The sequence below is a fragment of the Astatotilapia calliptera genome, chromosome 16, assembly GCF_900246225.1.
Source record: "Astatotilapia calliptera chromosome 16, fAstCal1.2, whole genome shotgun sequence".
Classification (NCBI taxonomy): domain Eukaryota; kingdom Metazoa; phylum Chordata; class Actinopteri; order Cichliformes; family Cichlidae; genus Astatotilapia; species Astatotilapia calliptera.
In genome coordinates, this window is record NC_039317.1 from 176,192 (window position 1) to 203,546 (window position 27,355).

General features: G+C 42.5%; 1 protein-coding gene across 1 annotated transcript; it reads right to left on the reverse strand.

Annotated features, from left to right (window-relative positions):
- Positions 1-4,835: 4,835 nt before the first annotated feature.
- ccdc93 (CCC complex scaffolding subunit CCDC93) lies at positions 4,836-27,061 on the reverse strand. Its single transcript, XM_026144228.1, is given in 25 exon segments — positions 4,836-5,455; positions 8,800-8,913; positions 9,173-9,257; positions 9,382-9,419; positions 9,594-9,676; positions 9,793-9,901; positions 13,992-14,063; positions 14,195-14,269; positions 14,360-14,441; positions 17,597-17,646; positions 17,648-17,671; positions 18,526-18,588; positions 18,750-18,863; positions 19,154-19,240; positions 19,451-19,501; positions 20,184-20,282; positions 20,412-20,448; positions 20,813-20,842; positions 21,825-21,925; positions 22,055-22,111; positions 23,047-23,145; positions 23,558-23,669; positions 23,925-24,019; positions 26,205-26,318; positions 26,837-27,061. Coding segments are annotated over 25 exon segments (1,935 nt in total). The 5' UTR covers positions 26,924-27,061; the 3' UTR covers positions 4,836-5,398.
- Between the last annotated feature and the right edge of the window lie 294 nt (positions 27,062-27,355).

Genomic DNA, 27,355 nt, shown 5'->3' on the forward strand with positions numbered 1-27,355 from the left:
AGCACATACACCTCTTTGTGAACTGTGAATTCAATGAAACAGTATTTACATATTGCCAAATCACAACAACAGCTGCCTTAAAGTGTGTTATATTGTAAACACTCAAAGGGTTTACACGACATGCACTCCCCAAACATACTCTATACTCCCAGGTCCAGGTATCACCGCCCCCAGGGGGGCAATCAGGCCCCAGACCCAGGAGATGTTACCCTTTTCCCTGGGTAAATTCAATTCAATTCAATTTTATTTATACAGTGCTAAATCACAACAACAGTCACCTCAAGGCTCTTTGTATTGTAAGGTAGACCCTACAATAATACATACAGAGAAAAACCCAACAATCATATGACCCCCTATGAGCAGCACTTTGGCAACAGTGGGAAGGAAAAACTCCCTTTTAACAGGAAGAAACCTCCGGCAGAACCAGGCTCAGGGAGGGGCGGGGCCATCTGCTGTGATTGGTTGGGGTGAGAGAAGGAAGACAGGATAAAGACATGCTGTGGAAGAGAGACAGAGGTTAATAACAGATATGATTCAATGCAGAGAGGTCTGTTAACACATAGTGAGTGAGAAAGGTGACTGGAAAGGAAAAACTCAATGCATCATGGGAATCCCCGGCAGCCTATGTCTATTGCAGCATCACTAAGGGAGGATTCAGGGCCACCTGGTCCAGCCCTAACTATATGCTTTAGCAAAAAGGAAAGTTTGAAGCCTAATCTTGAAAGTAGAGATAGTGTCTGTCTCCTGAATCCAAACTGGAAGCTGGTTCCACAGAAGAGGGGCCTGAAAACTGAAGGCTCTCCCTCCCATTCTACTTTTAAATACTCTAGGAACAACAAGTAGGCCTGCAGAGCGAGAGCGAAGTGCTCTAATAGGGTGATATGGTACTACAAGGTCATTGAGATAAGATGGGGCCTGATTATTTAAGACCTTGTATGTGAGGAGCAGGATTTTGAATTCTGGATTTAGAGAAATCTGCTCTCTCTTTCTAGTCCCTGTCAGGACTCTTGCTGCAGCATTTTGGATTAGCTGAAGGCTTTTCAGGGAGTTTTTAGGACATCCTGATAATAATGAATTACAGTCGTCCAGCCTGGAAGTAATAAATGCATGAACTAGTTTTTCAGCGTCACTCTGAGACAGGATATTTCTAACTTTAGAGATGTTGCGCAAATGGAAGAACGCAGTCTTACATATTTGTTTAATATGTGCGTTGAAGGACATGTCCTGGTCAAAAATGACTCCAAGGTTCCTCACAGCGTTACTGGAGGCCAAGGTAATGCCATCCAGAGTAAGAATCTGCTTAGATACCATATTTCTAAGCTTTTCAGGGCCGAGTACAATAACCTCAGTTTTATCTGAATTAAGAAGCAGAAAGTTAGCGGCCATCCAGGTCTTTATGTCTTTAAGACATTCCTGCAGTTTAACTCATTGGTATGTGTTATCTGGCTTCATGGACAGATAGAGCTGGGTGTCATCTGCACAGCAGTGTAAATGTATGTTATGTCTTCTAATGATGCTGCCTAAGGGAAGCATGTATAATGTAAACAGAATTGGTCCTAGCACTGAACCCTGTGGAACTCCATAATTAACCTCAGTGTGTGAAGAGGACTCTCCATTTACATGCACAAACTGGAGTCTATTAGATAGATATGATACAAACCACTGCAGCGCAGTACCTGTAACACCTACAGCATGTTCTAATCACTCTAATAGGATATTATGGTCGACAGTATCGAACGCTGCACTGAGGTCTAGCAGGACAAGCACAGAGATGAGTCCACTGTCAGAGGCCATAAGAAGATCATTTGTAACCTTCACTAAAGCTGTTTCTGTGCTGTGATGAGCTCTGAAACCTGACTGAAACTCTTCAAATAAACCATTCCTCTGCAGATGATCTGTTAGCTGTTTGACAACTGCTCTTTCAAGGATGTTTGATATGAAAGGAAGGTTGGAGATTGGCCTATAATTAGCTAAGACTGCTGGGTCTAGAGATGCTTTTTGAGTAAAGGTTTAACTACAGCCAGCTTGAAGGCCTGTGGTACATAGCCGATCATTAGAGATTGAAGCATTAATTAATGGCAGGACTTCTTTGAGCAGTTTTGTAGGAATGGGGTCTAAAAGACACGTTGATGGTTTGGAGGAAGTAATTATTGAAGTTAACTCAGAAAGATCAGTTGGAGAAAAAGAGTCTAACTTAACATCAATGGTACTAAGAGTAGCTGTAGATAATATTACATCTGTGGGATGATTACTGGTAATTTTTTCTCTAATGATAAAAATGTTATTTGTGAAGAAGTTCATGAAGTCATTACTAGTTAACATTAAAGGGATGGTTGGCTCAACAGAGCTCTGACTGTTTGTCAGCCTGGCTACAGAGCTGAAGAGAAACCTGGGGTTGTTCTTATTTTCTTCAATCAGTGATGAGTAGTAAGATGTTCTGGCTTTGCGGAGGGCTTTCTTATAAAGCAGCAAACTATTTCTCCAGGCTAAATGATGATCCTCTAAATTTGTGACATGCCATTTCCTCTCCAGCTTATGTAAAAACCTCTGTAACTTTGCTCTGCTTCAGCAGCATCAGGTAATGTTCAGATGTTGATTCATGGTTTTCTTCAGTTTTTGTTCTACTGCAGAATATTTTTAACCTCCTAGGACCTGGCGTCCACATACAGTGGGGCAAAAAAGTATTTAGTCAGCCACCGATTGTGCAAGTTCCCCCACCTAAAATGATGACAGAGGTCAGTAATTTGCACCAGAGGTACACTTCAACTGTGAGAGACAGAATGTGAAAAAAAAATCCATGAATCCACATGGTAGGATTTGTAAAGAATTTATTGGTAAATCAGGGTGGAAAATAAGTATTTGGTCAATAACAAAAATACAACTCAATACTTTGTAACATAACCTTTGTTGGCAATAACAGAGGTCAAACGTTTACTATAGGTCTTTACCAGGTTTGCACACACAGTAGCTGGTATTTTGGCCCATTCCTCCATGCAGATCTTCTCGAGAGCAGTGATGTTTTGGGGCTGTCGCCGAGCAACACGGACTTTCAACTCCCGCCACAGATTTTCTATGGGGTTGAGGTCTGGAGACTGGCTAGGCCACTCCAGGACTTTCAAATGCTTCTTACGGAGCCACTCCTTTGTTGCCCGGGCGGTGTGTTTTGGATCATTGTCATGTTGGAAGACCCAGCCTCGTTTCATCTTCAAAGTTCTCACTGATGGAAGGAGGTTTTGGCTCAAAATCTCACGATACATGGCCCCATTCATTCTGTCCTTAACACGGATCAGTCGTCCTGTCCCCTTGGCAGAAAAACAGCCCCATAGCATGATGTTTCCACCCCCATGCTTCACAGTAGGTATGGTGTTCTTGGGATGCAACTCAGTATTCTTCTTCCTCCAAACACGACGAGTTGAGTTTATACCAAAAAGTTCTACTTTGGTTTCATCTGACCACATGACATTCTCCCAATCCTCTGCTGTATCATCCATGTGCTCTCTGGCAAACTTCAGACGGGCCTGGACATGCACTGGCTTCAGCAGCGGAACACGTCTGGCACTGCGGGATTTGATTCCCTGCCGTTGTAGTGTGTTACTGATGGTGACCTTTGTTACTTTGGTCCCAGCTCTCTGCAGGTCATTCACCAGGTCCCCCCGTGTGGTTCTGGGATCTTTGCTCACCGTTCTCATGATCATTTTGACCCCACGGGATGAGATCTTGCGTGGAGCCCCAGATCGAGGGAGATTATCAGTGGTCTTGTATGTCTTCCATTTTCTGATGATTGCTCCCACAGTTGATTTTTTCACACCAAGCTGCTTGCCTATTGTAGATTCACTCTTCCCAGTCTGGTGCAGGTCTACAATACTTTTCCTGGTGTCCTTCGAAAGCTCTTTGGTCTTGGCCATGGCGGAGTTTGGAGTCTGACTGTTTGAGGCTGTGGACAGGTGTCTTTTATACAGATGATGAGTTCAAACAGGTGCCATTCATACAGGTAACGAGTGGGGGACAGAAAAGCTTCTTACAGAAGACGTTACAGGTCTGTGAGAGCCAGAGATTTTCCTTGTTTGAGGTGACCAAATACTTATTTTCCACCCTGATTTACCAATAAATTCTTTACAAATCCTACCATGTGGATTCATGGATTTTTTTTTCACATTCTGTCTCTCACAGTTGAAGTGTACCTCTGGTGCAAATTACTGACCTCTGTCATCATTTTAAGTGGGGGAACTTGCACAATCGGTGGCTGACTAAATACTTTTTTGCCCCACTGTATGTGGACATCACATTTTGGGTTATTTAGACCAAAATACTCAATTTTGCTCTACAAGGGCCTGATATCCACTTACGAAGACATTATAATGCTACAGTTCTAATGAAATTTTAAATGAATATCCTCATATGTGGCTCTCATTTTTCTTAGAAACAAAAAATAGGTAAAAAAAAAAAAATCTGCTAATTCTTTGTTTTTACACTCATCAGGTCCCAATCAGCCCAGATATCAAAGAGAAATTAAAAATGCATGCCGTGGAAGAGTTCGGGTCTCAGGAGATTAAGGTTATCTGCTATAAAAAGCCAGACCAGGAAAATCTCCTTAATGTTTTTCTGTTTTATCATCAGTTACTTTGACACAAAGGCTGCGACGCTTACACCTCTAATGAAGTCTCACAAGTGTCAGTACTGATAAATGATCAGAATTACATTTCTGACTGTCTGAGGCAAAACTGAATCGAATTGAATCGAATCAGGACCTTGTGAATTGGAATTGAATCAGTTATAGAAATCAGTAACGATACCCAGCACTAGTTATCCTATCTGAGATGAGACAGACCACAGAGTTTGCTGTTTGTATAAGCAATTCTTTATTCATTAAATACTGCATCCATGGTGATTGGATGGTACATGGAAGACAATCTTCAGAGGCATGTAAATACACCAGGAAACTCTCCAACACAAAACCATCATTATTACAGGTTATGGGATTCTCTTCACTGTTGCAGCCTGAACTCATGATCATCATAAAGACGTACGTATAGTTCACAGTCAGTGCAGTGCGGGGAGTTAGTAAAAGTTGCCCAGTATTATTAAACACAATGTCATGACTTGCAAGACTGTTGTGGAGCTCTGGTTAAGTTTTTTATTGTTATGTTCACCATGAAATGTAAAACATTAGGTAGAACTGGCTGATCGTGGTCTTAATTAGTGACACTATGATGTTACAGAAGGTGTGATTAAAACAATGATTTGCATTTACGTCGTCCAGTCTGCTGCATCTGGCACATGTGAAGAACACAGTTCATGTCCAGGATTTTATATGAAAGTCATCCAAGTAATTCGATTAGTAACTGGTTTGCATCATATTTATTACTTAGAATGAGACACACCAACAGAAGGGTCGGAGCTAAGAGGCTCCTTTAGCTCTCAGTTTAGACAGCAGCATCTCATTCTTCCGACACTCCTAGTGGGGAAAAAAGTTATTATTGTTACATGATCATTACACTCAGAGGGTCATTGTTGAAAATTATTATAGCACATTTCCTGAAATACAGATTATGGACCTCAACAGCAGAAAGTAACAAGCCTTTATTTAAGGCAGACCTATAGTAGAAACTAGGATGCAATGATCATTTTTCAGTATAAAGCCTAATCTCAATCCACTCAATCGTGACCTGTGATTTACTGCAAAGCATTTTTAATTCTGAGGCGACTCTTTAATCAAAAAGACAGCTCAAATCAAATCTGCAAATCTTGTTGATTAAAGCATTTTTTTTATTAGAGTGGGTTGATATTGGCTGATGTTAGCTATGATCTATAGGTATCGACAGTTATTATGGGAAATACACAGGAAAAAACAAAGATATATATACACATAAAAAAACCACCACCACCAACAACACACACAAAAACGAGACCTGGGAGAAACACCTTTTAACAATGTTATTTGATGGCACTGCACAGTTTGTCCACTAGATGGCACTCTTCAACTCTGTGTTTGGAAAGCTACAACCGCAGACACCCAATTCAAACACTGGGAGGCATAAAACAAGTAATCTGATGACATTATCTATATTTAACATTCATATTAAAACTTCATTCTACTCCTTTTTCAGCATGCACATTGTAGCTATAGAGACACATGAAAACTTGAAGTTTTTTCTTCTTTTCTCTTGTTATTTCAGTTATATTTGCATGTTTGAATAGAACATGGGTAAGATTTACACTCCCACTTTTTCATATTTAACTGTGTTTGCTGAAACAAAAGTGTTGCTTTATTGACTGCAAACTATACAGCACACAAGTCATGTAATTTATTTGGTTAATTTGTTTTAATATATTATGACACACTGTTTTCTAAATGGTGGTGTGCACATTTGTTTCACATTGTCTTGTGATCGATTTGCATAATTTGCAGTGAATATTTTTTCTGTTTTCTTGAATTATCAGACTGCTTTTTTCATTCTTTCCTGGTTTAAGCTAAAGAGAAGGCTGAGGATGGCGCTGGTTTAAGTGCAGAAGCCCACCAAACAGCTGACTAATCAGCTGATCTACTCCATGGCAGGACTGCCAAGGACAGACTCACAGCCTGAGTTGAAGAGGTATAGCTTGTTACCAGAGAGACAGAAGGCAGGAGAATAAACCAGCTGTGCTCTACTAAACCATCTGAGGTATACCCTGTCATGATTCATGCCTACTGTCTCGCACCACAAATGAACCAGCTGCTAATGGATGCGACACACAAAGAACAGCTAACTGAAGGCCGGACATTCCCGAGTCCCATGGATCCCCAGAGGAGACTGGTCCCATCCAACTACCAAATATGTTTTCTCACTACCACATTGAGGCTCCCGTCAGGCATCATAGTGGCTAAGGTGAACAGGCTTATGGCTCGATACATGAGTGGAGCCACAGAAAGGAATTAGCAGGAGCACCACCGGAGGGGCGAAGCACCACCAACTGGTGGACAGAAGAGTCACTCAACAGTGCAAGACCAGACCTACCTGTGGGCTAAGCCTATGACTCAGTGCCGCACACATGGATCCATGAATGCCTAGAACTACAAAAGATCAACAGGACCCTAAGAGCCTCCGTTAGGAACTCCATGGTGATGTGGCGAACATCACTACAGGCCAGCTTCAAGCCAATAGGATGAGTCACTATCAAGAGCAGGATTTACCAAGGAAATGCTCTGTTCCCACTGCTGTTCTGCATAGTCCTGAACCCCTGGACTGGAATGGACCAATGCCAACCACCTCCTCTACATGGATGACATCAAGCTGTATGCCAGGACAAGACATCGATTTACTGATCTACACCAACGGCACTGGAATGTCTTTCAGGCTGGAGAAGTGTAGTTGGATGGTAACTACTACTTAGTAGTCAGAACTGAGGGGATTGCAGACAAGTACTTGGTAATCCCACGGGCAAATGGGAGCCACAAAGAGGCTCCAACCACCAAATACCTGCACACAGTAAAAAGCAAGTCCACAGGACTCAGCTGAATGGAAAGAACAAGATGGACCTCAGGTCCTCACTCTGAAAAGGGTGGAGTGCCCATTCTGGGTCAGGGACGGGAATGGGAAGTATCTAGGGGTCTTATTCACAAGTGAGGGGAGGGGGGAGTGGGAGATCAACAGACAGGTCAATAAGCGGTAACCTGTCAGTCACGGTGAAGAGAAAACTGAGCGAAAAAGCCAAACTTTCGATTTACCGGTCAATCTACGTCCCCACCCTCACCCTGAAAGAACAAGATCATGGATGAAGTGGTGTAAATGAGCTTTCTCTGAAAGTTGGCTGGCCTCTCCCTTAGAGACAGGGTAAGGATTTTAGACGCTGGATTATCTCTCTCGGCTGGCCGAGCTGGAGGAGGAGGCTGAGGAGGGGGAGGTCTGCTGCGCCCACGGCCAGGCAGCAGAAGAAGATGGATGAATGGAAATTCACAAAGTCATTAGCACTTAGAGCGATAACTCTGAACCTGTTTTCTTCAATTAGTAACAGTAATGTTGTCTTTACCTTACAATATAAAGCGCTTTGAGGCGACTTGTTCAGATGTGACAATATATTCTATAAAAATTAAATTGAATTATTGACCTGTTTTATAGTAAAGTTTCGGTAGCTTCTCTGGATTGTGTTAGCACATGGCAGAAGAAAATGATAGTAATTCTAATTTCTTTCTTATATTTAAATGTTGTATCGTTACAGCACATTCAGATAGAAATCTGCTAAGAATTTTTGTTTTGTATTTCAACCCTGTAAGCTGAAAGATCTAGAGGTGGTCAGGAGAGAGGATGTTCAGGGACTTATTTTAAATGCTTCTATGTCTTAAATCAGGACAATCGATAAAATAATGAGTGGGTTAATTTGAGAGAAGATGACTGAGTGAATAACTTTCTGTTGAATGTAGCTTTCCAAACTGAGATTGGGAGAAACTCGGGCATGACTGCGAATGACCTCACATCATTCTGAGGTCATTTTTCAATAAAACACCAAACTATGAAACATTTGTCAACAAACACTAACTGTTCACTTTTGTAGGCACATCCATTTATCACTAACGCTGTCTAACACGGCAGTCGTTGGTTGTGACACTTTTGATTTTTTTGCTTCACAGCCATTCTGAAGGCTACAGTTTGTATCTTCCAACACGATTAGGTGTTATGTTTTGTGAAACCCATCTTTATCCCTAAGAATAATAGCTCACTATACCTTACTGAATAGCATTCATCTTTCATTGTAATGGTATGCTCTAACTGTAAATGCCCTCTCAGAAACAGCCAGCAGCACTTAAGCACATGCTTTTCTTACCTCTTTAAAGTCCTTGACAGTTTTGAAATACAGCCTCTGCTTGTCAAGGAGCTCCAGGTACTCATCATTCAGCTGATCTCGCCTCATCTTGTTCTCCTGCTTCTTTTTCTCCATCTGAAAAAGCAGAGAAACACATGCCGTACCAGTACTGCGGGAGTCTGTCTCGAAACAGGACAAACTTTGCATCATTAGGCTGTGACATGCGGGTCCATATACCCTGAGCTCATTATCTTATCTGTAGTCAGCATTATCCAAAAACATTTTTGTGTGTTCCTGATACTGACCACTAAATCTGTAATTTGGTTCCATCCCTATAACGCACGTTTATAAAGAGAAGAGCAGCAGAATTCCCCTTTTACAGAAAGACTTGTACCTTGATGCGATTCTGTTTGATTCCCTCGACTATCTGCTCCATCTGTTTGAGGAACTGCTCTTTGGCAGCTGAAGACGACATGGCTCTGAACAAGAGTAGAGGACGTTAGCACTGTTTCACTGCAATGAGCTAAGAAACGTACTGATAGAAAACTATTCACTGGAACAACATCAGTGTTAGACGTGACAAATGAGCAGAATTATACTTACTGTTGGAAGTTGTCATGAATAGAATTCAAGAGGTTCACCTACAGAAATTAAAATTTTGTTATGAATAGCATTAAGTACGAGTCTATTTGTGACACTTACCAAGGTGTTTAATCAGTCACATGTCTCAAGTGAAACAAAAGCCAAATGCTATCAGAAATTTTACTGGCAATCATTGCGCACCCTGCTGACAGGGGTCTGCTGTGGTTACTTACCTCCTTCTCAAGATAGACTTTCTTATCATCCAGTGTATTATACAGAGTGAAGAATTGCTTAGTCTCTTTGTGAGTAGCAGAAACTGAAAGGCACAAAAAGAACAAGCATTTCTTTATAACTCCTGATTTTTATGGGGTTCATTTGTGACCTGCACACAGCAACAACACTGGTCAAAGCAGATGAACAGGAGGAAATTACCTTGACTGTAGAGTTCAATGAACCTCTTCTGATACTGTGTCAGCTCAGCTCGGCTTGGCACCTCATCAATCTTCCTCTGCAAGATGGCAATCTCTCGGTTCCTGCGAGCCTGTGAAGAGTGAAGCGATATATACATATATGAATGAGTGAATACGTTCCTGATGTAGTTATCACTTGGGCTTGCTACATCGATCACTAAACAAGACTTTTTGTCCACCACTAAATGCGGTTGGTTAGTGATCGCCAGTTTGTCCATCTGTAACTTGAAGTCTCCCCTGCTTCTAAAAACATTTGTGAATTCCAGCGTAGTACTATGATAGGATGCCACCTGTGCAACAAGTCCAGTCGTGATGTTTCCTTACTAATAAATATTCCACGGTCAACTATTGTTGGTTTATAACAAATATGAAGCCACTGGGAAGGACAGCAACGCAGCCAGGAAGTGGTAGGCCATGTAAAAGTCAAGAGCTTCGTGGAATGGGTTTCCACAGTCGAGCAGCTGCATCCAAGCCTTACATCAAGTGCAATACAAAGCCTCGGATGCAGCTGCTTGGTCATGGAAACCCATTCCATGGAGCTCTTGTCTAGGTTTGGGGGTTGCCAAGTGTAAAGTTTGGTGGAATGGGGGATTATGACGTGGGGTTATTTTTCAGGAGTTGAGCACATACCCTTAGCTCCAGTGAAAGGAGACTTTTTGGATAATTTCATTCTCCTAACTTTGTGGGAAAAGTTTGGGAGAATGCCCCACATGCCATCCCAGCCTACCTTCAAGTTTGCGCGAAAAATATATGAGTGAAGCCTTACAGACTCAGCTGTTGCCCGGATTAACAAGGTATGTGTCCGTTATTGAGGAACCAGTATTGAGAAGTGGGCTAATGGAGCAAGAAGGCACAAGGGATGAGAATAGGGAGCTGGTGGTATATTAATATGCAAGTAATTCTTGTGGAAGGGGTTACATGAAGAGCATGTAGCACCTATGGATTTTCTGACACCCAAAATCTAGACTAAAAGTAAACAACTACTAGGTCAGGGTTCTAAGGAGCTTGGAACGAAAAGCGTCTGGACTTCTTTAAGTTGCTTGAAGACGTTTCACCTCTCATCCGAGAAGATTCTTCTGTTCCAGGGTCAAATGGTGGAGAGTCCCAGATTTAAGCTCTGTGGAAGTGTCCCCCCCGAGAGGGACAAAATGACCTCCTAATGATCCTCTACCTAATCACATGAGCCAAGGTGTGAAAGCGGGTGTGGTTCACAATCAGCCAGGGTTTCAGGTGAGCTCATTGGGAAACCTGGCCCCACCTTATCATGTGATTCATGTGATTTCCTGAGGTCAGATGGCCCAGGATGTGAGTGGGCGTTAAGGTGTCTGTGAAGGGATCTCAAAACTGGATTATAGATGGCAGACAGTTGGTGTCATAAGCCCCGCCCTCTGTTCAAAGATGGTCGCCCACAGTGGACATAGATGCTTCTTTCACTCCTCTTTCAAACCATCTGTCCTCTCTGTCCAAAATGTGAACATTGGCATCCTCGAAAGAGTGTCCTTTATCCTTAAGATGCAGATGGACTGCTGAGTCTTGTCCTGTGGAGGTGGCTCTTCTGTGTTGTGCCATGCGCTTGTGAAGTGGCTGTTTGGTCTCTCCAATGTAGAGGTCTGGGCATTCCTCGCTGCACTGTACAGCAAACACCACATTGTTAAGTCTGTGTTTTGGTGTTTTGTTTTTCGGGTGAACCAGTTTTTGTCTGAGCGTGTTGCTGGGTCTGAACACCGGCTACATAGGGGATGACAATGTTGTTGCGTTTGTCTTTCTTTTCCTCCCTCGCTGGTGTCTGATCGTCTTTTCTGTGCCTCTTTGCTGACTTGATAAAAGGCCAATTAAGATAATCACATGTTTTAAGCGCTTCCCTGACATGTGTGTGTTCCTTCTTTGTCCCTTCAGGCAGTCAAAGAGGTGGTACTGGTCCATGTGTGTGGGCTTCTGGTAAACTTCAGTGTTGACGTTTCCATTCTCCTCAATGTGCACAGCACAGTCCAGGAATAGCAAACAGTCATCCTTTGTGCCTTCCCTGGTGAACTTGGTGTTTTTATCCACAGCATTGATGTGAGCAGTGAGGGATTCTACTTCGTGGGTTTTGATTTTGACCCAGGTGTCGTCTACATATCTGTACCAGTGGCTGGGTACTCTCCCTTTAAAAGAGCCAAGAGTCTTTCTCTCTACTTCCTCCATGGAAAGGTTGGCTACAATAGGTGACACCGGGGAGCCCATGGCACAGCCATGTTTTTGCCTGTTGGTCAGGGTTCCAACATCTGGAATAAGCATCTGCAATCACAACTAGAGATGAGGTCCAACACAATTCTTGCTGCAAGTAGGAGCCAGTACCTCAGGTGAGGGGGGAGATATCATCATCCCCACCCTCTGAGATTAGGTACCAAGCACTAAGAACAACTAGTGCATTGAAGACATTGAGTGCAAGAGAAGCGGACCTAAAAAAAAGAGGATCATAACTAAGCTGGAAACCTGGACCATCCATAGCCAAATACCAAGACTACGTGACATACACTCTGGAGGTCTACCAGAAGATGTGAATGAAGGATTATGGACAATCCTTGATGTGACGATCACTGAAACAAACCTGACACCATGGCAGCAGTGATAACTGAGGCGATCGGCTCTAAGATGAACAGCCACAAGGAGCAGTACCCTCCACGGAGAAAGAGATTAGAGGCCAAGATCAAGGCAGCACAGATGGAAATCAGTCAACTATTGGAGCTGCACAAAGGTGTGAAAACAAGTACAGCAAGCTGTCCATTCCCGAGGCCTTGGAAACAGCCAAGCAAAGACTCACAGCCTTGGCTTGCCGTCGAAGAGACCACAGAGATAGAAGCCAGGGAGATAAACCAGATGTTCTCCAGTGAACCATCCAAGGTGTATTCTCAAGCAACAGCCCCAACAAAGCTGCTAATAGATGAGACACACTGAGAATGGCTAACTGAAGGCAGGACAGTCCTGATCCCCAAGGATCCCCCCCCAGAAAGGACTGGTTTCAGCACAACATGGAAGCTCCTGTCAGGTGTTATAGCGGCTAAGATGAATGGGCAATAGATAAGTGGGGCCCAGAAACACCAGAGGGGCAAAATAGCAGCTACTTAGAAAGCCTTACCAAGTTTTATCAGAATTCATTCAAACCTTTTTGAGCTAGCGTGTTTACAAACAGACTGATTACACAGACGCATGCAGACACTACCAAAAACATGACGTCCTTGGTGGAGGTACAGGAGATAAAGAAACAGCTTCTCGGAGTTCCCCGTCCCGGTCCTGGGGCCAATTTACTTTTCATCATAAAAAACATCCTTTTTACTCAACTGCAGAGTATCATGAAGAGATAGGTTTGACTCAGGGACTTGTGTAGGTAACTACCCAAGTGCTTGCTCAAGGGGGTCATTTGATTGTTGGGATATACTCATTATTATTGTAGGGTTACAATATATAGTGTCACAGACATGGGGGACAACACCCCTTTCCTACTGGTAGAAAAATGCACCACTGTCAACCAATCAAAATATGATGTGGCAACACATGGAATTTGGCTGCTTAGGAAGAGGGGAAAGATTTGGGAGTGACAGCGGTGAAAGAGAGCGAGAGCAATAGCGAGTTTTGTAATGTGAGAGATTTTAATCAGCTTTTCTGCCTCGGTTATCCCCTCAAAACTGAGTCTTCTCCCAAACCAACAAAACACAAACCAAAAATCAGCAAACATAACTCACAAAGAAAGAACAATATAGAAGTGTACCAAAGACTAAAAAGAGTCCATGGTTTAATAACTGGTTAGCAAACTGATTTACTCTTTACCAGGAGGTTTGTGTTAGTTTAGATCACTGGTTCTCAAAGTGTGGGGGCGCAGAGTTCTGACAGGTGGGGCGCAGGTTACCTGGCAGGAAAGTAACGTGGACCTAATGTTTAACATCGGAATCACTTTTACGGTAGTACAAAGAAATTCGCGGCATGCAGGATAATAACATGCGCAACCGCTGCAGCTGTGTGTGTTAGTCGACAGCCGCAATAAAGAGGTGTACAAAAATTGCAAACACGTGGTCGGGTCTGTCGCGCATCGTTTACAGCGGTGCTGAAACCCAGGATTGGGGCGCGGGAGACCCGACCACCTGTTCGACTTACAGTTGTTAGGGTGGTTTAAGAAGTAGTTACCATGAGCAGGCGGATCTTCTGTAGCTTCTCTCTCCCTGTGTTGTACTGTTTGTCAATCAGCTGGTCCCTCTCCTAAGGAAAGAGAAAGTGCTGTAAATCAAATCTGAGTGGAAAGCTCAAGTTAACTTTCACCTACTCACAATCTAGGAACAGCAACAATGACTTTATACTGTAAGAGACGACAGCCAGCGTATGATATGTACCTTCTCTTCCTCTGTATCCTGTCCTGATGCAGACTTTAGCTCCTGAATGTTCCTCTGCAGACGAGCCATCTCTTCCTGCATACAGAGCTCAGGCATTAAGAGGAAGAAATGGTGCTAGTGACCATCAGCAGGATACACAGTGACAGTGATTGCATCGATGCTCACTCTGCAGTGTGTGCGGAACTCCTGCTCCTGCTGCTTCAGGTTCTCGTTCATCGTCACCAGAGCCCTCAGCTTATCGAGCAGCCTGTTCAACAAAGAAACATTTGATCAGAAAGTCACCGACTCATGAAAGGAGACACATTTTGTCACTGCCAGTAACCTCATGTGTTTTAGTACAATTGTCACTAAAACTTCCACAGTCGATTCAAACTCTAGCATTAAATATAAGCTGGTTGAGGCAGAAACAATATGGACTTAATTCTGATCAGAGTCTGGAGAAGGAATAGTTTATTCTTCATACAAATGGAGCAGCAGGGAGTACATACTGGACATGGGGTGTCTGTGTTTGTGGTGTGCTAACAGAGAAGACAGCAGCATGTGTTAGTTAGTAATGTAAACTAGGGCTGCTCGATTATGGCAAAAATGATAATCACGATTATTTTCACTGAAATTGAGATCACGATTATTTGACGATATTTATTTAACCCTTTAAGACCTACTATAGAACCAAGTCCACCAGAGCTTATATTATTTTTATTTATTTTTTGTACATGCTGTAGTGCCATTTGTGGGAGCATTTCAAGTTGCTATACATCAATACAACTGTTATAGCCCATATTTTAATAATATGTATGCATTAAGTCCATAGTAATTACATAAATTGCAAAAAAGTGCAATAAACTACAAAAAAAATTGAAAATCGCTTTTGTTTTGTTTACATGTATTTCTACTTGGAGAAGTTTAAGAGGTTTATCCCTCAAAACTTTAAATACAATAAAGTTGCAAAAAATAGTTTCCCACCACAGGAAATTTATTTTGAGTGTCTTCATAGTTTTATTTTGGAGATACAGCAATTTTTATATACTGCAGGAAAAACAAAAAACAATCCTATGATGTAAATTTGCAAAGAAAACAGCATGTGCATCATTTCACTGTGGGAAGTGTTACGAACAGCTGATAGGAACGGCAAAGCGTGTTTCTGGAATATTATGTTTTTGTTCCTGCAAGCGCTTTTTATGCAATTTTTGCAAAGCTATATGTGGAACGAAACCGTGACCGAGGACAAGCTGATGGCATCAGATGTAAGTACAACTCCTCCGGTTTCATATGCAAAACAAATTATTGCGCTAGCTTACACGGTTCAGGTTCTACAGGGATTTAAAAATAGTTACGCAAAATAATAATCGGCTCAGTCATTTTTAATGATCGTTGAAAGCCCAGATCGTAATCGTGATTAAAATTCGATTAATTGAGCAGCCCTAATGTAAACCAGTTAATAACACATTCAAACAGACTCATCAGGCAACACAAGAACAACCATGAGACTGCTTACTGAGCAGCACACGGATGCTTCCCACCACATGGACTGCAAAAGTACAAATGAGCAGGTCTATTAACAGGAAATAAACCTATTATTACTCAAAGCTGCTTCATAGATGCACAGAGGGCAAAGTCCAGTGTCGGGTAGGCCCAGAATCACGGGTTACATTTGCTGCTGCACTGCTGCAGCTGAACAGGCAGCCAGTCATTTGATTTTAAAGAACTTCTTCACCACAAGATGTGACTGCTGTTGTTTACACTGGACTTTCAACACTGAGGAGACGTCTTCATATATTATAGCATGTGCTGCTATAATGATATTAGACATCATTTTGGTGGTGGTCAGAGGGCCCGGTGGCGCCTGTGTCCGGCAGCCTCGCCTCTGTCAGTGCGCCCCAGGGCAGCTGTGGCTACAATGTAGCTTGCCATCGCCAGTGTGTGAATGTGTGTGTGAATGGGTGAATGACTGAATGTAGTGTAAAGCGCTTTGGGGTCCTATGGACTAGAAAAGCGCAATACAAATGCAGGCCATTTACCATTTACCATTTTGTGATAGAGGTGATTCATCTTTTACTTGTTTGTTCTAAAAATAAATAAATAAATAAAAAAACCCAAACAAACGACATTGGGCTGAGCTGACGGCGTGTTCGTTGAAGGTTCTTCGATCGTTAGTTGATTTTAGAACCTTGATGATAGTTTCAATGCAAACGAAGTGTAGCAATAAAAACAGAATAGCAAAAACGGAATAGGAAAAAATGATTGTTTTTTTATATTATTTTTCAGTAAATACTTTCTGTCAGTTTTTCCTGGATTTATCAGAGTGCAGAGCGTGAAAGGAGAGTCCAAAAAATAAAATACAGGAGGTTCACAGCAGGCAATTTACTGCATTTTAAAACGGTGCAATCCATGCATTATTAGTAAAACTGCTGGTAAGCCATCTACGCAATAGATTTTTTTACAAATAGTGTTATTAAAGTGTTTATTTATTCATCGTCAGGATTCAATCGGGTGCTGCACTTTCGGTTCATGCTCCAAAACCCTCGCATGTGGCAGAATTACAACAATTCAAAGACGAGCGGGCCCAACCCCCCCCCCCAAACCACAGGAAGGGGGCAAAGACTTTGTCAACACCACTGTAGAGATCTACAAGAAGCTGCTCAAACCAGCTCTGCAGATTAAAGGGTCGAGCCCATTTTAGTACAGCAATCACACACTATGTTTGTCAATACAAAATGTGGCAAATCCACTTAGCCAAGAAAATGGATCGAACATCAGTTACAGAAACAATCGCCTTCAAAAAAGGGCCGTACAACAAAAACTGACCAACATCAGAGCAACATACATGCTGGCTTCCTGCAGAACTTTTCCTTCCCTAGCCAAACAGGAGTACCTCCCATCTCTACTGAAAGGGATTCTGGGAAATGCAGGCTTCTAAAGATAATATGTATTGAACGCTCTTTCTGGGCAGAAAATGAAATCCATAATTAGCAGCTCTCAGATAATCTGTTGCTGGCAATAAATCACTTACAAAATAACCCACAAAATGCTGTCATCAAACCACACAGAGTGCAGTAAAGTTACAACATAAAATGGCATATTATGGCAACAAGCCCATCAGTAGGTGCCCATCTATGTTTGACAGCACATTTTACCTTTATTTTTTATTCTAATGTGGAGCAGACAGTGTCCACATTACAAAGGTGCTGTGTAACTACCAGTACATTCAATTTTACTCCAACAAGAATATATACTAGGTGGGGAACTGGTTGATGTATTGTTAAAAAAAAGTGTATAAAAAATGTATATTCAAGATTTAGATTAGAAAACATTTCAACGCACATGTGTGTGAATATTTTGAGTTCGCAGTTCTTGAGAATAAAACGTTAGCAGATAACAGAAGGACCGTTTTTGTTGACTCACCTCCTGTCAGCCTGCTCCTCCACTTCTTCCAAACACACCAACTCTTTCCCCCAAAGTCTCTGACACCTTTGTAGCCTGCAAATTAAAGCTACTGATCAAAGCATCTGAATGGCTGATAGCTCCCTGAAATGTAAAACATATTACACTGGACATTTCACTGAACGTTTTAGCTCAGTTCTTTGCCAAACAGTTTTGACTAATTCTATTTCAATGTGAACAACTCTACATGTACATGCATGTGGAAGAGAAGGCGCATCCTGATGATGAGAGGATGAGATGATGGATGGCATCCCAGGGAGTCTCCTCCCAGATCTGGACCAGAGCTTCAGATGGACCAAAGAGGTCAGGCAAACGTGTGGCCCAGGCATTGGTACCAATATCCAGGTGCTGTTAATCGAATGTAGACCAACGGTCTTAAAAAAGCAAAAATGCTGCCCCTCAGTGGAAAGTGTTATGGTGTTATTATTACAAAAAAATAAAAAAAGATTCCCAGAAGTGGACCCAGCTCAGACAAACTCCATAAATACTGGCAGCAGCAGCTGGTACCAGTACACCCATACACCAGTGCCATCAAAATCCTACGTCGCCTTGTTCTCAAGTCATCGCATTTGCAAGACTTTCAGAAAACTTGACCTCTGACATTTCTGATTCCCTGTCCTGTGGTGACAACAAAATAGGTCACTTCTTAAATGCAAAGGTGATTTTGTGTCCCAGCTCATTTTCTGAAACACTGTGTGTGTGTGTGTGTGTGTGTGTGTGTGTGTGTGTTAAACAATCACAGTGTAATATATCAGGTGTTGTTGTTCATTTGAAGGACCAGGTGTTTTTCTATCATTAAGAGGCTGCACTTGCATTTGTACCATGGTTGGAGGCAAACCAGTGGATCAGATCCATACTGGGCAGTGAAGTAAGCCTTGACCTGAGCTCACCTCCGTTAGTTTCCTCTTGTCCTCATCACAGCCCATCTTCACCTCTGCATGCTTGGCTTGCAGCTGTGGCCACAAAACAGATACAGTCAAAGCTCTGACACTATTACGACTGCCACAACCAAATCACTTCATGCTTTTGCTACATTAGGATCAAAAGTTTGCTTCACAGTTACCGAGACACAGTTGAGGACGGCACATTCATTAAACCACAGTGACCTACACACCTCCCCCAGCTCTTTAGTCTTCTGCTGGATCTGTTTGTTGAGCGAGGCGACCACCCTGTGGTGCTGCTGCAGTGGGCCATAATGCTCATGCTCCTCTGAGGACAGCTCTAACTGCTGCAGGGACACAAGGAGGACACAACAGTCAGCAAAGCAATGCTCTTAGAAAGATGAAGATGTCTACCATTAGGTGACATTCTGGTTTGGATTCATGCTAACTGGTGATTTTTTCACTGCGTTTGATTAAGAAGAAAGTCCGAATGAACACTTTAAAAAGCTGCCAACACACAGCAGCATCTTATATACAGCTGGTGTTTAGGACAGAACTGTACTATAAGATCACCCTCTCTTTGACTAACACAGCAACTGCAGTCTAAACTTGGACCAGACAGTGTAGAGCTGCTTACCTTCTCGGCGTACTCAGAAGCAAACTGTTTGATCTCTTCAGACTGCAGCCCGACGAGCTGACCCACTGCACTTGCTGTCAGCTTCCCCTGAAAACACAGGCTCAGTCACTACCACAGTGCAGCGGTGAGGAAAGGCAACAGGAATCAAAGAAAACTCCATGCAATCAACAAGATTATTCAGTGACAGCTGAATATCAGAACAGCCACTATTTGGCTCCTTTACATACATTTATATGTTTGGGTTGTCCGGATGCAGAAATGTTCTGCTTCTCTGTGCCGTGTGTTTTATTTACATACCTCCTCTGTTGCCATGGCAGCCATGTTGGTCATCAACGTTTTAATTCGCATCTAGGAAGAAAATAAATGTCATTTATTTGTTGAACACAATATGGTCTTATTTTATTATTCCAGGCTTTTTAACAGACCGATGACACAGATCACAACAACCTGAGAGCTTCCACACGCTGGCTTTGAGTTTTTCCTATTCATTAGTGAGCTATAGATTTTTGTTGTACTTCTAAAATGGCAAAGCCCACACCAAACAGCATTATTTTAAGGCCCAGGAACAACAGGAAAATCAAGAACAAGAGCACGAGACAGGAGACAAAAGTTCAACCCAAATAACAGTAGACGAGCTCAGTTACTGTCTTATCAAGCTGCTTTTCATTCCAGCTAAAACTAAACTTGGCTCACTGTTAACAGTCCTGACAGTACACAAAAGTTATGATTCATTGTGAATCTCTGTGAGTTTCTGTGGGAGCTGATTGTGGTTCAAATGTGTACAGCTGAACTTTAAGTCTGTATTTACTCTGAGTTGTGGCACTGTTGCCTAGTACTTCCTTGGGTCTTTTTCTTACAGTATAAAGCACCTTCAGGTGACTTACTGTTGTGATTTTGTGCCACATAAATAAAACTGAAGTGAATTAAATGTTTAAACTGAAAGGCTTAGCGGATCATTTTTTGCCCTCTACTGTAAACGTGTGCCTAATTTGTCTTTCTGTATAAAATGCTCAGTAAATAAAGTTCTCACTTCCTCTACTGCCTGCAGGTCCTCTTCCTCTGACACGTCAACCACCCCATGAGATGCTGCCTGAGAGCCACCGGCCAGTGAAACCTTCCCCTCATCGACCTGAAAAGGGGCAAAAAGAAGAGAAGATGAAGAACGGAGCAAAATCCTTGCTGACCAGAGAGCAGCCGAACCTCCCTGCAGCTCTACCCACAGTGGAAGCAGCTACAGTCCAGGCCTTCAGGCGCCTACCTTGTCTTGTTTGCTCTGCTTGCTGAATCCATATCGCCTGGAAAAAACAAAACAAACAACGAGTATGAGATATGACTTCAGATTGGAATAAAGTTTACTCTTCTTTTTACCCCAAACCCCCAAAATTCATTTACATCATGCGATAAAAAAGTATCAGCACAAGAAAGCGCATGAATCCATCAGGTGGACAAACTACATGGTTCCTCGATCTGCAGTGTCTGTTTAACTAAAAAACATAAAATAAAATGCAGGAGTGCAGTGAAGCAGCACCACAGTCCATCATGCCAAAATAAGTGTGCACTGTTTGCATTCTCTGACAAACATGTTGAACCACAACACAGGGTGCTGTAAGCAGATGCTGCCCCCCCCCCCCCAGCTTCACACAGTTATACAGTACTTACAGCAAGAGCTCTGACATTCTAGTACAGAGGCTAGTACAGGGATGGATGAATGAAAAAAACAAAACAATATATCAGATGACACACTGAACATTGTCTAAGTTTAAATCTCAGGTTTTTAATTCTTGACTCGTTTCCTATAAACTAAGATCTACGCTGACACACTGAGAGGAATTAGACACAGAAGGTCAATTTGTGGCGCCCAGAGAAGGAACAGCCCAACGACTGATCCAGCCATAAAACCTCTGTATTCCTATGCATTTACTGACCACCTTATTAGGTGCACCTTGGTGGAGCGCTACCTGAAATCTACGTGGTACAGACTGAACGGTGTAAGAATGTTTACATTATGTAACTTCTGCAGATTTGTGACTTTTAACCTCATCACAATCAATCCTTCTAAAATAAGACATTGTAGTTCTCTTGCCTTTCTTCTGCTGCTTTCTAACACAACATTTAAGCAGGTAGATGGCTGAGCTCATCTGAAACTTTCACCATGTTATATGAAATGTAAAAACATCGGTGGCTGCCAGTCCTGCCCCTCAGCCTCGTAGGAGATGATGTACCATCAGTTTTCCATCGCTGCTCTTAGATAAACAGAAGGCGAGATGCAAAAGCCCTTTGCTGAGATTGGGTCAGTTTTAGATGCATTCAAGTTGTAATTGGGTGGTGTTTACTTAAAAAGAACAGTTTAACAGATATGTCCAATAAAGCGAGCAGCCAGTGCACATTTTAGTCCTATTATTACTATCCTGCTTGGTCTATAAACATCGGAAAATATGAACAAAGCCCAGCAGAGAGAAAAGCAACAACATAACGAGGGCACCAACAGCCTTATAAGAATAAATGTTGATCTACAAATGGCTCCAAAGAGAAATGACAGAGAGATCTGACATAACTCAGCGCTTTCTATTTACACGGAAATACAAATAAATGAGACAGACGTCTTACAGCCGCTTTGGCAAAAGATGGATTAACAGGGAAAGTGATGCACATCCCGGATGTGAAAGCTCACCTTCCATATTCCAACAGAGTGGAGTGGACCCTGGACTCCTCATCCAGCAGCTCCTCTGCATTCCTGTGCCTCCTGTACTTCCTCTGTGGTTTGTACACTTCCTAGAAAAGAACGAGGCTCATTCAAAAAAGCCCGGCAGTTATCTAAACAACAGACCTACGATTTGACTTTGCTGATTAAGCAGGTGCATTTCATTTTAGTGTATCGTTTGTATCGGTGTCGTCACTCACCAACACGTCCAGCACTGCCCTCACTGCTTTGTCTTTCCTCTGGACGAACTCTTTATCCTGTCACAGTACAGTGAACAGCACCTCTTACACACAGGACGTTTAATGACATGTGGCCGACCAACACTAAACACGTTTCTATGACTGCGAGGGTTGTGATACAGCGCTCATTAAAACTTGAATAACGTGTTAGACTTCTGACACTGAACCCCATTCCTACAATGAGACACGAAGTCCCAACGTTACTTTCTTGCCTTCTTGTGATGTTTACCATGTTAATGCCTTTGTGTCTCATTACTTTCAGTTAGAGTGTGTACAATCATCACTACAAGCCCATAGATCTTCCTTCTTATCTTGATTACTCAATATTTTATTGCCTTATTTTTCTGTCTGACTTTGTATTTCATATATATCATGACTACTTTCTGTTTTCATAAACTCAGTCCAGTTAAAACAATCACACTTGAACGTAGGTCAAGATGTAATTAACCAGAGGAACTCCAGGTGGGCTTCTCTGGAAAATCTTTTGTAGTGTTACGCCTACCTGCCATTTATTATTTTTTGTTTGTTGAATACGAGAATAAGCCCAAGAAAGAGGAAGCAGGTGAGAGAAAGAGTAGAAAGGGGGAGGTTTGCTTTGGAGAGCAGAAACAAGAGAGAATGTGTGTGTGAAGGAGACAGGCATGAAGCAGATGTCTAAATACTCATTAGAATTAAAAACCTGGACTTGACCACCCAAAGAAATGGAAGCTGCACAGGAGAGACGAAGAGACTGCAAGCAGGGTGGAGAAGAGAGCGAGAAGGATGGCGGCAAGAGCCAATGGCACGGTTGACGGGACGGTAGTAAGACCTGTTGCCTGTGTGTACGGTATGGGGATAATGGCACTGAGCAGAGGTCATTAACAACTAAATTCTTTAAGTGATTTTATGAACTTTGTATACAAAGATGTGTCCAGTAAAGCTACGTCCTGGTCTTCATGCTGAATGTCTGTTACCTCTGGAAGGCTGTGGGACTTCTGGAACTGAGAAATGGAGTAGGCTCTCACATAATCTCCCATCTCTTCCCGCGTCTCTATGGCTCGCTTCACCAGCCACTGGCATAAAACAACACACAGCTTCATCAAACACAAGGACGAACCAGCAGATACAGACTGACCATGTCCATGCTCCAGCTGGACCTGCTAGCTGTACTGGATCTGATGCCAGCAGCAGTCAAAGCTCATTAGCTAATACTAATGTTACTCACACGCTTCCAGGCGGCTATGAATACGTTCTTTAAAGACAAATCACAAACATCATGTCAGCGTTTTGAATTCTGTAAAGTATGAAACCCTGAAACTGTGATGACAGGAAAACGTCAGCACTGCATGTGGGTGTGTGAGGGTCCGCCTAGGGGAAACACTGCACACTTTAAGTAGACCACTTAACCTTTTCATTAGCACTTTCCTCAGATGCATTAAGCACATTAATGCATCTGAGATTAGTTTGGCTGAATTCTCCGTGTACCTGTATGACCGGGAAAATGTGGATAAAATCCAACCCTTGGATCTGATGGGGTTCCAGGCGATGAGGACACTTCATCTTTGGTAAAACAGAAACAATTTTCTCTGTCAAGGATCTGCAACGAAACAGCCCTTGCCACTGTTAGAAAGAAACCAGTGTGAAACTGCAAAACCCAGACAAAGAAAAACACTTAAAAGGAAGGAAAAATGTAACCAAATATCTGATGACATTATCCATCTGAGCTGCTCCTAAGTTAGCAAAATCATTCATTTTTAACTGGATTCAAATGTGGCTCGTATGATGTGTCACTTTAAATTGATTTATCTGGACCAGTCTAGAGAAACTTGGAAAGAAATCAGCCAACACTCACATTTTTTGCCCAATAGTTGAGTTTTCTTGGAAAAGAAGATCCACGTCTATGTCAAAATTACAGGTGGTGATGCACCAGGTCATACCCCCAACCACCTGTAGAGGAGAACTGTGAGCTGAGGTTTTCTCAGTTAAATGCACAATAACAATAAATACTTCAGTTCACGGTAGAGGTGGTCTAGCTAATCCAACAGAGAGAAAAACCCTAAAACAAACCAAAGAAACCTGTAGTTTCTCTGCTTCCAACTCGACTTCTCTTCCTGTATCAGTGCTGATGTGCTGGTATTGTCTGAATGGCGACACCCATCATTCAGGAGAATACTGCAGTGCCTACCTACACCTAAATGCTGAACATAAATAGAAGTGGCTTTCCCGCTGCCGGTGATATCATCAAACATGATGGCTTTACTGAGACCTTCATTCACAAGGCGTCACCACAGTAGGTCGCTCAGCAGATGCCCTTGCTGCAAACCCAAAGGGATTTGTTTCTCCTCTCGGAAATCAACCAGGGATCCTAAACTTGTTAAGCAAATATCTAAACAAGTACAGGATGGGATTAATGCTAAACACAGTTTTCAAATATCTGGAGTATGTTTTTATTCAGATTTTACTCCAACAGTTCTGACATAAAGGAATGATTCATATCTCTGCTGACTTGATGTTTCTGTGTTCATATAAGTGCCAGTCATCAGTTGCCAGGTTGCAGGGGCAGTAGCCTAAGCAGGCAACCCCAGACCTCCCTCTGCCCAGTCAGAAACACTGCTGCATTTCAGGCCAGCCAAGAAATATCATCTCTCCAGCATGTCTTTGGTGCACACCGAGGCCTGCTGCTGATAGGACAAGCCCAGAACATCTCACCCAGGAGGCATCCTTGTCAGATACGCGAACCACCTCAACTGGCTCCTCTCAGTGTCGAGGGGCAGCATAGCAGCTCAACTATGAGCCCCTCTCCTCACCGTAGCTCTAAGGGAGATACCCTTAGAAAGATAACTAGTTCCCCACAGCGTGATGCTGCATTACACATTTCACTGTAAAAGAACGGCTTCTTCTACAGCACTTTTCTACTCTGAGCACTCCAAGTGCTTTATGCAACTTCACTCACAGCAGAACTTTTTTCTATGCTTCTCCTACATACGTGCTTCTAACTAACATTCACACACATTCATACTCTGACATCACAGAGCAATTTGAGGTTAGTTTATTGCCTAAAGATATTTGGCATGCAGACTGGAGCAGACAGGGATCGAACTACCAACCTTCAGATTTGTGGGTGACCTGTGACTGTACAGGCCAAGTGATAAGGTTTTCCATCTGGCATGACGATTGGCATTCAGGCCAAAGAGTTCAATCTTTGATTCATCAGACCAGATCATTTTGTTTCTCATGGTCTGCGAGGTGTGTTTTGGCAAACACCAGGTGGGCTGTCGTGTGCCTGGCCACTCTACAGGTGTGATTGGTGGAATGCTGCTCAAATTGGTTTGTGCTCTGACATCTACTGTCAACTATGGGACCTTATATAGACAGGTGTGTGAATTTCCAAATCATGGACTGTCATCTAAATTCTCCAAAGGTAAAGTTGTAAATAATAATCTACATGTCATTTATTCATTTATCTTTAATACATTTGCAAGAATTTCAAGAAAACTTTATTTACTTTGTCGTTATGGGATATGGCGTGTAGAATTCTGAGGTGAAAATTAATTTAATACATTTTACAAAAATATTTTCTACATGGGAGGTTGTATCTTGGGTCAAGGTTTTCAACAGGCTGCTTAGAGTCATTCTTTACCACCAGGTCAATGCACCAGTGATTATTACCCACAGATTACTCTTCCTTTCATATATCACATGGAGCCAGCTGTGGTGGTAGAGCTGATCAAGCCTGCAGCCCACATGCTAAAGTGTCTTTAACCAAGATATGGGGGGGGGGTGTAGAGAGAGTGTGTGTCAATGTCAGAGAGTGCTCAGATAAACCGACTGGGTGAATGACAGCTGTCAGGAGGCACTTTGAATGCTCAGCTGAGTAGAATGATGCTACATCAGTACCAGTCCGTGTAGCCAGCAAGTGCTTGGTGGAGAAGTTTGTTTACTTTTTGGTCACACATCACCTCCTCACTGCCTTTATAGTCAGCTTGTACTCGGATGTGTGTTTAGCTCAATTAGTGAAACATTTTTTTGTTTCCACCTTCAGCAGGAACAAGTTGTATTAATCTGCTAAAACCAGTTGGGATGGAAGACGAGCAGAGAGGAAGAAAAGAGCAATCAGAAGTCCAGCGTATACCTTATCAAACGGTGACAATCCTTTAATCCGGGCTCGGAAGTATCCAGCTGCCAGCAGGAGCTCCAGGATCTCTGTCAGCTTCACGCTCTGCTCTTCATCCTCCCGGGTTTCCACCTGCAGGCCAGAAACACTTCATAGCTCACACATGGCTGAGGTCCTAATCCGTCTGCTCTCAGACCTTCACATTTACTCTTCCGTTTTTTGTTACTAAAATTACTACTAGCACGATTTTAAACGTTATTAACTCAATCCCAGAAGGTTGATTCTGTTCGTCTGGACGTAGCGTTTTCACTGGGACAAACGTTTCGTCACCCGTCCAGGTGACTTCTTCGGTCTCAGCTGACTGCAGGTTTCCTCGGTCTTATAAACAGTACTTTCGCACAGTGACTGAAACCAGCCCACTGAAGGAACAGCTGTGAGGTCAGTTTCTTGCTCATTAATCAACAGAAAAAAACTTTTTGGGATTTACTTGCGTGGATGGTTTAGCATGCATCAAAACGTTATTAATTCAACATTAACAAACTAGCTTCACCGTTAGCTTCAGTGTTAGCTTGTATCGATATGCGTCCGCAGTGTGACAGCTCAAGCCCATCATCACAGCAGTGTTGAAATCTGATGCAGCTACTTTGTACCTGGATGAGGTTGCCGTCTTGGTCATACTGAGCGCCTATTTTCGACCCGGTTCTTACTCTGTGGAAAACAGACGTAGCCACCGCCATGTTTAACTGCACTGTTGATGACAGTCATGTGACCGTAGCATATGACAGGAAATATTAAACGCAGCGTTTCCAAGTGTGTCCAACGGAATGTATGTTGTATAACAACGACCGAGTGGTTCTGAGTGTGAGCAGCAGATGGGGACACAGCACTGACCTGAAACAGCAAACGGACATAAATATGCCTCTGGATGAACAGATAATCAGCTTTGCAACAACAACAAAAAGATTCTTCAGGAGCTTATTGTTTGATAATGTGACAGTATGTCCAAACTATTATATTTTCACAACCACAAGGTACAAAGAGAAATGATAACTGTATTAGAAGATGCTTTCGACCAAGAAGGAGCCATGGCTAATAAAAGAATAAAAACACAAGAGTATTATCAAATGTGGGTCAAACATTTAGTATACACTCTGAAGCTGGTTAGTGTT